Source organism: Orcinus orca, chromosome 1, assembly GCF_937001465.1.
Source record: "Orcinus orca chromosome 1, mOrcOrc1.1, whole genome shotgun sequence".
NCBI classification, from domain to species: domain Eukaryota; kingdom Metazoa; phylum Chordata; class Mammalia; order Artiodactyla; family Delphinidae; genus Orcinus; species Orcinus orca.
Window position 1 is genome coordinate 167,132,657 of NC_064559.1, and position 10,014 is coordinate 167,142,670.

Below are 10,014 nucleotides of genomic sequence, written 5' to 3' on the forward strand. Positions count from 1 at the left end.
TAATATAGTCAAATACATCAGTGTTTTATGGTTAGTGTTTTTTAAAAAAATTTTTTTAATTTATTATTTTTTTAATTTATTTAATTAATTTCTTTTTTAAATTTTATTTATTTATTTATTTTACTGCATTGGGTCTTCGTTGCTGCGTGCAGGCTTTCTCTAGTTGCGGCGAGCGGGGGCTACTGTTTGTTGCAGTGCACAGGCTTCTCATTGCGGTGGCTTCTCTTGTTGTGGAGCACAGGCTCTAGGTGTGCGGGCTTTAGTAGTTGTGGCACGCAGGCTCATTAGTTGTGGCTCGTGGGCTCTAGAGCACAGGCTCAGTAGTTGTGGCTCACGGGCTTAGTTGCACCACGGCATGTGGGATCTTCCCAGAACAGGGCTCGAACCCATGTCCCCTGCTTTGGCAGGTGGATTCTTAACCACTGCACCACCAGGGAAGTCCCATGGTTAGTGCTTTTGAGGTCTCTTTAAAAAACTACCCCAAAGTCAGAATGATGTTCACTTACATTTTCTTCTCAATGTTTCAATGTGTTGCTTTGGACCTTTAAGTACTTAACACATTTGAAATTGACATTTTGGTAAGAAGTTGGGTATGAATTGTTTCATTTTTCCATATCTACAACTAAGTTGTCCACTTCCACTTATTGAATAGCCCCTCTTTCCCCCCTGGGAAAACTGAGGCCAGAGAGATTCAGCAAGTTGCCCAAGATCACATAGCTAGTAAGTGTCAAAGCCAGGATTCAAAGCCAGGCAGTCTGGCTCTGGAATCTGCCATAGTCTGAACCACGCTGGTAACTGCCTTTTGCTTCCGTCATGCACACTAAATGCAGAGGAGTTCTATGTCAGGCTCTCAATTCTATTTCACTGGTCAATTTGTCCATTCCTGAGCCTACCCACACTGCTTTAACTATTAGAGCTTTATAACAAATACTGATACCTGGTAGGGCAAGTCTACCCACCTTATTTTTCTTCAGAAAGGGCTTGGCTGTTTTTTGGATCTTTATCTATATCTATATCTATATCTATCTATATATATAGATATATAGATAGATAGATATAATTCCATAGAAATCCCTGTTTGAACATTAGAGTTGCATTAAATATATTTATATATTAATATATTGATTTGGGGACAACTGATACCCTTATCAATGTTAAGTCTTTGCATTTAAGTAGTCTTATATGTCCCTTGGTTAAGTGTTAAAAATCTTTTCCATGTTAGTCTTACATATCTTTTTTTCCTTAGACACTTTATTCCTTAGATATCTCTCTTGCTACTAGGGTCTTTCTTATTACATTTTCTTAACCTGGGGTCCATGGTCACCAAGGCATGCATGGCTGACCTCCAGGAGCTCTGTGAAACTTCTGAAACTGTACATGCATTTTGTGGATGTACATAACTTCCATCAGATTCCCAAACAACCATTGCGAAGAGTTCTAAATGCTTCTTACGTGCCAGGCACTCCCCTGAGCACTTTACAAGTCCCACAACCACCCTGGGAAATAGATGCAGTTATTCTCCCATTTTACGGATAAGGACACTAATTCTCAGAGAGGTTAAGTACTTTGCCTGAAGTCACACAGCTAAGAAATTAATGGCCAGCATTCAAACCCAGGCTGTCTGACCCGAAAGCTATACACTGAACCGTAATCTGTAACTTCCAAAGAGGTTGAGGACTTCTGCTCCAGGCTAAGGTACTTGATGCCCCTGGGCTCCTGTCTGTCCATCTATAAAATGGGTAGATGAGCGTTACTGCTCCACCTACTTCTCAGGGCTGTTTGGAGAGACAGCTGAGGCCATGGATGGGAAAGAGTTTCTGTAAACCGCAAAATGCAGCACATGAGGCAGCAGGGGTAGTAGAGAAGGCAGGGGCTCAGGCATCTCTCCCACCACCACTGTCACCTTCCCAGGTGGCCTCTTCCCAGGAGATGGAGGACACCCCAGCTGAGCTGGGGAGGGGCTGTCCTGTCTGAGCACGCACTCTGCACCAGGGCCTCTGTTGAGGTGGGGATGCAGAATCAGATGTGATCCCATGGTGGGGAGGTCCGGCCATAACAGGTGATGACAAGTGGTGAAAGTGCCATGGCGGAGTGAGGCCTGGGGGTGACATAATCACAGAGAGGTGCCTGGTCTAGCCTGGGGGAGCCAGGGAAAGCTTCCTGGTGGAAGTGACTATGAGCTGTCCTTGTACCACCCTGGCCCGGTGCCCTCCTCTAGATGACCATCCCCTGGCTTCCCTTAGGGCCCCCTCCACTGGCCCCTTTGGAGCAGCAATGTCAGCTTCTGAAGATGCTCATTCATGGTGCCACGTCTCTGCCTAGGCCCCCTCAGGGACCTCCGCCACTGTTACCCCAAAATCCACAGCCCTCCTGTGGCCTCTCCGTCAGGCACCTGCCCCCACTTCCTGGCCTCACCCTGACACTCTTCACACCCCAACCCCACTGATTTTTTGCAGACTCACCAGCTCTTCCTGCCTCCTGACCTCAGTGCCTACAGCATCCCTCCTCCACTCTCTCCCTGGAGGGCTCATTCTCATCCCTTGGGTCCCAGCTTAAATGACACCTCCTCCAAAACACGTTTTCTGACCACCCCAACTAAAGAAGGTCTTCCCTGGGCTTTCTAGTCTCTGTCTCAACCCCTAGTTGATTTCTTTCATAGCTCTTATTATAATTTCCAATTATTTTGTCCATTTGTTTTTCTCTCTTCTCTCCCTCCTATTCCTTCCCATTACAAATGCGTCATGAGGGCAGGGGTCGTGACTGCCTATTCTTGGTAGTCTCCTCCGTGCCTAGCTACAGCAGGCACTCAATAAATATTTGTTGGATGAATGAATGACTTAGTAAACAAATAAATGAATCAACTAGATCTTAAAAGACCTAGAGCTGTGCTGTCCAATACAATAGCCACGAACCACTTGTGTCTATTTAAATGTAAATAAATTAAAAGTGAATAAATTTAAAATCCAATTCCTCAGTTGCACTAGTCACATTTCAAGTGCTCAATCTCTACATGTGGCTCGTGGCTACTGTATGGGGTATTTCCATCATTTCAGAAAGTTCTATTGGACCGCGCTGCTCTGGACGACCTTAAAGGCAGAGAAGGTGGACAAGGGCATTTGGAGCAGAGGGCACAGCATGTACCCAAACCTACAGGTGAGAGAGAGCATGGTGACGCCGTGCTCTGGAATGAAGAAGGGGGCACATGGCTCCATCTTTGCACAGCCCTGTTTGCTGTTAGAAAGTTTGGCTTAAAGTAGAGAAGAATGTCAGAACTGGGAGAGTCCTAAGAGACAGCTGGTCCCATCCATTTCTCTTGGAAGTGGAGACTGTGGCCCAGAGAGAAGAGACTTACCCAAGGTCACAGAGAAAGTCACATGGATGGGGTGGGAACCCAGGCCTCCTGACTCCCAGTGCCTTAGGAGTCAGTTTCCCCTGACCAAGTTCATGGACACCTCTCCCCTCCTTCCTGGCCCCTCTCCCCCACCACAGCCAGGCCACTGAGCCTGGAGAGCACCCCAGGCCCGTGGCCCGTCCTGGTCCTTGGCACTCACACTGGCTGCTTTTATTCCTCCTTAAAACATCACAAACCCTTCCCCTCCCCCACCCCAGCGTCTGACCCCTAGAAATTTTAGACATCCCAAGGAGAATAGCTGCTTATAACCATTTGCTAATTACGTGTATGGATGTCAATTAATTCATTTAGCTAATTACCCACTCGATGGGCACCACGCACCAAAGAACTGTAAAAGACAGGCATATGGTGAGAGAGGGGGGCGATGGTGCTCACTCAGCATGCAGGGGTGGGGGAGGGAGGGCACCAAGGCTGCAGCAGCTCCCCACCCCCAGATGAGAGGAGGGAGGCAGCTTAATGGCTGGGGGGACAGAGCTGCTGCTGCCGCTGCCATAAAGCATACTTACGGCTTTCCACTAATAGTGCTGGGAAAACACGCGCGCACACCCACACACACTCGTGCGCACAGAGAAGCACACGTTCGTATATGCACATTTCTGTTTACACACACACTTACGTGCTCACAAACACAGCATGCACATACCCATAAGCACAGTACACGTGCACACACGTGGACACACGGACACTCGGGGTCATGTGGAATCAATGCACAGACATTTTCTTCAAGTCCTGCCTTCATTGGAGGCTGGAGGGTGGGAATTCTCTCTTACTGCACCCAACTTTAATGGAAAGCACTGTGCTCAGCCCTTCCACATAAGTTATTTCATTTAATCTTCACATAACCCCACAAAGAATGAGTTATCTTTACTTCACATATGAGGAAACTGAGGCTCAGAGAAGCCAAGACACTTGCCCAAGGCCACACAGCTGGTAAGTAGCAAAGGTGAGGCTAATCCCTACACCTCCATGACCACATGCAGCAGGGGTCAGGGGAAGGGAAAGGGGGGTTTTCTTTCTTTTTAACATATATTTTTTAAATTTATTTATTTTTTAAATTTTATTTATTTTGGCTGCTCCGTGTCTTAGTTGCGGCATGTGGGATCTTTAGTTGTGGCACGCGGGATCTTTCAGCTGTGGCATGCAGACTTCTTAGTTGTGGCATGCATGCTGGATCTAGTTCCCTGACCAGGGACTGAACCCTGGCCCCCTGCATTGGGAGCGCCGAGTCTTACTGGACCACCAGGGAAGTCCCAGGCAAGGGGGGTTTTCATCTGTTTGCAATTGGTAGAAACAACCAATTGTTTCTTGGGAAAACAACCTCTTTTAGGGGACCAACTGCTTAAGGAGTGAGGAGAACGTTTGTGCCACAAAGATGAGAAGAAAAATTGAACACTGATGAGAAAGAGCATTGATGGGAGGAGAGGGAGGCACACACTTGGGACTCTACGACAAATGTCATTCTCACTGGGAAAGGGATCTCCTGTCATCCTCGGCTTCGTCCCGTGAGTCTGCTCTGAGGCCACCTCTGTGCCAAGCCTGGCATTCGGGACACAAGGTAAAGATCTGAGCTCACAGCTCGGTGAGGCAGACAGAGGGACATAGGCTCTCACCAGAAGAGCAAGCATTCAACCTGGCTGTCTGGATCGAGAGCCCAAACTTTCCCCATGTTCCACGCTCCCTCTTTCTTCCTGCATTCCAGGGGCTGGGCCCCAAAGCGTAAGATGAACCCCTTGACTCCCTGCAAAGGACTCTCGCCTCCTCTCTCAGGCCTTCTCCCTGAGGTCCTGCCCTGGCCCTTCACACCCTTCGTCATCCTCATAATAATGGCAGGGTTTGGCCTACCCCACAAAACAAGAATGAAAGTTCCTCCAATTTTAGGGAAAAACAAGAAAATTCTCCAACACCCCTCTTCCAGCGTCTCCGTTTACCAATTCTCATGTCCATTGACCAAAGTAATAATAGGAGACCACAGTTAGGTGATTCATTTATCCACCTATTCGATAAACACTTCAGAGAATTCCTCTGGGCTAGGACTGTATGGTTTCAAACACTCTTTTAAGCCAACAAACAAACAAAAACTTGCAGCTTCTGCAATTTCTATCAGTTAAAAGTCTTTCTGTTAGGGCTTCCCCGGTGGCACAGTGGTTAAGAATCTGCCTGCCAAGGCAGGGGACATGGGTTCGAGCCCTGGTCTGGGAAGATCCCGCATGCCGCGGAGCAACTAAGCCCGTGCACCACAACCACTGAGCCTGTGCGCCACAACTACTGAAGCCCAAGCTCCCAGAGCCCGTGCTTTGCAACAAGAGAAGCCACTGCAATGAGAAGCCTGCACACTGCAACAAAGAGTATCCCCCGCTCGCCGCAACTAGAGAAAGCCCGCGCGCAGCAACGAAGACCCAACGCAGCCAAAAATAAATAAATAAAATAAAATAATTTTTTTTAATGGTTAAAAAAGAGTCTTTCTGTTGCAAGTGACAGAAAATCCAACACAAACAAATTTCAGCAGAGGGAATATATTGTCTCGGATACAGAGAAGGCAAGGGGTAACGCAGCTTCAGGCACAGCTTGATTCAGGGGTTCAAGCAACATCGTTAGGACCTGCCTCTCTTTGTCTCTTGTTCTTAGTCTCTCCCATTTGTGTTGGCTTTGTTCTAAAGCTGCACTTGGTGATAAGCTTCTCTTCCTCTTAGATTCTAGTCCTCCACGAAAGAGAAGCTTTTCCAAGAGCTCCTACAGAAGCACTGGGATTGGCTGTGCTTGGATGGGCTCAGGCACATGCCCATCTCTGAACCAGTCTCCACAGCCAGGGGGATGCCATGCTCAGATTGACTGGATCCAGGGGTGGAGCTCCAGCCAAACCTCTTGAACAGAGTAGGGACAGGTAGAGCCCCAAATGTTGTCAGAAGAAGGGGGAATGGACAGAGGACTAGGAGGCAAGCTACCAATACCCACTACAATGTTCTTCTAAGCCAAGGGTCCCCAGCCCCTGGGCCACAGACTGGTACCAGTCCATGGCCTGTTAGGAAACGGGGCCACACAGCAGGAGGTAAGCGGTGGGCGAGCAAGCAAAGCTTCATCTGTATTTACAGCTGCTCCCCATCGCTCGCATTACTGCCTGAGCTCCACCTCAAGTCAAAATTATGGTAAGTTGTATAATTATTTCATTATATATTATAATGTAATAATAGTAGAAATAAAGCGCACAATAAATGTAATGCGCTTGAATCATCCTGAAACCATCCCCCACCCCCCCTCAGTGGAAAAATGGTCTTCCACGAAACCAGTCCCCGGTGCCAAAAAGGTTGGGGACTGCCGTTCTAAGCGTTCAAGGTCGGAAGGGTAGGAAGTATCAGCCTCGTTTTGGAGCTAAGGAAACTGAGGCTGAGAAAGGAGATAAGCCTAATAAACATTATCCAGTGAGCCAGGATTTGAACCAATTCCTCTCACTTCCTCCTTGAGCCCTTCCCCCACAAACAGGCACCCGGCAGCACTCTCCAGGCGTCCAATCTACAATGAATCACCTTCCTCTGTTCTGCTGTCCGCCAATCAGGAGTCTGGGCCACCAGAGCCTCCCGACTGCCTGGGGAAGGCCTCCCAGGCTGGAGACTCCGTGAGAGGCACCTGCTCCATCCATGGGGGCCCCCCCATGCCCCTTTGCACTCACTCCAGGACAGGTGGAAAGCCTCAGCGCAACTCCCCCCAGGCTTCTCTCCACCCAGGTGTGGTAGGGGACAGTCCAGGAGGGCACGACAAAGTGGGGCCTGTCTGGCCATAACATGCCCTTTCCTGGCTGCCTTCCCCACCCTGTCTCACTCCCCTGCTCCCCTCCCTGCTTCCTGGGGTCACCTCTCAAACAGGCTTGCCTTCGAACCCTGGTCTCAGGATCTGCTTACAGGAAAATACAACTTAAGCTACGCCCATTCTTCTATAAAATTAGGGTACAGGACGCCTGAGGGGGTTTGGCTAAATCAATGATTGTCAAATATGTTTTTAGTAGATTGGCTTCTTGTCGAAAACCCTCGCTGTGTCTACATATTCTTTCTGATAACATAACTCTGGCCTAAGTATGCTACAATAACTCTCGTGCCACTCACTGTAGAAACCTGTACAAAATCCTCTTTCATTACCCCAGAGAGCGCCATGCTGAAGGGTCCAGGCTGGTTTCTCCCCCATCTTCCTGAGGGGATGGGAGAGCTCTATCTTTCTGTCTCGTGTAATCGGCCTCCCCACCCTCTCCCTCTCAAGGATCATCTTCCTATCTTCCTAGGGAGTATTTGGAGATAGAAGTTATCCGTTATCATATGCTGTGTAGCAAATCACACCAAACTTAGTGACCCAACGCAATACTTTATTATGCTTCCAAACTCTCTGGGTTAAGATTTTGGGATGCCGGGCCATGCTCACTTGGGTCTCCCACGTGGCTGCAGTCATCTGAAGGCTTGACCAGGCCCAAGGATCCACTTTGGAGTTCAGCTGCTCCCGTGGCTGGCCGGGAGTGCTGGCTGTTGGCCCACGGCCTCAGCTCTGCCCCACGTGGGCTTCTCCGCAGGCTGCTCGAGTGTTCTCACGGCCCGGCAGCTGGCTTCCCCAGAGCAGGAGAGCCAAGAACCCAAGGCAGAAGGTGCAATGCCTGCTGAGATCCAGTCTCGGGAGCCACATGGTCACTTTCATCTTATTCTGTTGGCCACGTGGGGCCAGCCCGGATTCAGTGTGGAAAGAACCGCACAGGAGGTATGGGTCAGGCCATCTTGGAGGCTGGCCGCCACAGGATGCTTCACTGGAGGCCTGTCCACCCCCAGGCGGTCTACACTGCCTGCTCCCTGAGTTCTGGTCCCGCTCCGATGCACCCCTCCCTCCACAGCCAGCACCCCGAGTCCCCGGACCACGAGACTGTGGTGTCTAGTAACGTGTACTCAGGCAGCAGAGGCGCACGGGCCAGAGCAGGAAACGGCTCCAAAGCCCATGACAGGCATCGCTGTCCTGACACTCATCAGCCTCTCCCCTCGGCGTTCCTCCCTCAGGCCGTGCTCCTCTTACAAGCCCACTGGCCTCCTGGGGGCAGGCAGGGGCGCCCTGTCATCACCTGCTGCCCTGTGGGGACCAGAAGCCCCAGGAGGGCCAGAAGCAAGACTCAGTTTACTGCTGGGGAGGCAAGATTAGGGAACGGGGTGGGGGGGGCCTTCTACCTTCCCCTACTTGTTGGCAAGATGATCCCCCTCCCATCCCCCTAACAACCACCGGAAAAAAAGGAGAGAATCTGCCCCAGAGGCTGCCTGCATTCCACCTGAGGAGATCCTGAACAAGAACTTCCCAGAATGTGATGCAGAGAACCTGTGAGCAGAATACAGGGTTGCTTTATGCCACTTAGTTATGGGATAATTTGATATGCAGCGTCAAACAGCCCACTCCCCCTGTCTCCAAAGACACTGCATTTTAAAGCGGTGATTCTGCCCCAGGCTAACCAGGTCCACACAAGTCAGGCTCCCCGCAATCGTGTCATTCAGATGGAGCAGCCCTCCTCCCATGCAACGTGGAACAAGCAAGAGGAGTGGAGAGGGAGGCCAAGAGTGTGCGCTCCAACACACCTTCAACCTCAGCTGCAAGGGGAAGTGCAGGCAGGAGGAGACGCTCCTGCAGCCCACGCCCACACACCTGGGCCTTGTTTTTCTCCACCCCTGTGCCCAGCTGCCCATGCACAACCCCAATTCCTGTTGCTTTTTCAAGCAATTGAGCCCTTCCTCCTCTCCCCTCCACCCTCGCCCCAGGCCTCGAGACAGCATCTGCAAATACGCAGGGCCTGGCTAAACGAGAGCCTTCCATGTAGCTTCTGCTCTGGGCCACACAACGAACCAGCAGAAGCTGGGACATTACAGCTTGTTCCTGAGCTTACTGAATGAAAGTGGCAGACCACCCTAGGAACCAGCCCTGGCAGTGGGGTGAGGGGGATAGGCTGGGGGGGGGCCGCAGGTCGGTGGGGAGGGGGTAGGAATTTTCTATTCCTTGAGTTTGACCACACCTGGAAGGAATAGCATCAAACTATTTTTAAGCCCCAAAGGGGATTTCTTGGGAGGTCACCAGGAGAGCCCACGGAGCAGGTAGACTCTTGGCAGGGGCCTTGGGAACCAGAACGTAAGCCAATCTTTTAAGAATGAGGATGTCTGCGGAACAGGATCGTGGAAGACAGACTTCCTCCATATTGTTTGGATTTCTTTCTCAGTACTCATGTATAATCAACAAAGATAACACTTCCATTTAGAGAGAGAAAAGCTTTGAAGCAAAAGGAGTGGGACGCCCAGAGCCCCACAGCCTGTGCCCCGACTCAGCCCCCATCACAGGGCCTTGGGGCACCTCCACTGCCTGATGGCTCAAGATCCCCCAGCTCACACCTAAGGTCAAATGCTAGAATCTGGACCTGCTCGGGGTCTGGGCCCAGCCTCACCTGCCCTGATCTGGCCCAGGATGGCAGCCAGAACCTCGGGGCCCCACCAGCACCTCACATGCACAGACCTGGGCCCCACTGCTGATCTTCTGCCGACTGACAAATGATCCTGCCCTTCCCACGAGCTGTGACTCCTGAGTCCATCCATCAGCTGCGCGGCCGG

General features: G+C 50.5%; 1 protein-coding gene across 1 annotated transcript in view; it reads right to left on the reverse strand.

Moving 5' to 3' along the window:
* The window catches only part of ACOT11 (acyl-CoA thioesterase 11), a 69,166-nt gene extending 61,308 nt beyond the window's left edge, over positions 1-7,858 (reverse strand). The window contains exon 1 of the mRNA XM_049710961.1: positions 7,817-7,858. Within this exon, the coding sequence (XP_049566918.1) occupies positions 7,817-7,843 (27 nt within the window). The 5' untranslated portion in view covers positions 7,844-7,858. The remainder of the gene's footprint in view (positions 1-7,816) is intronic.
* Between the last annotated feature and the right edge of the window lie 2,156 nt (positions 7,859-10,014).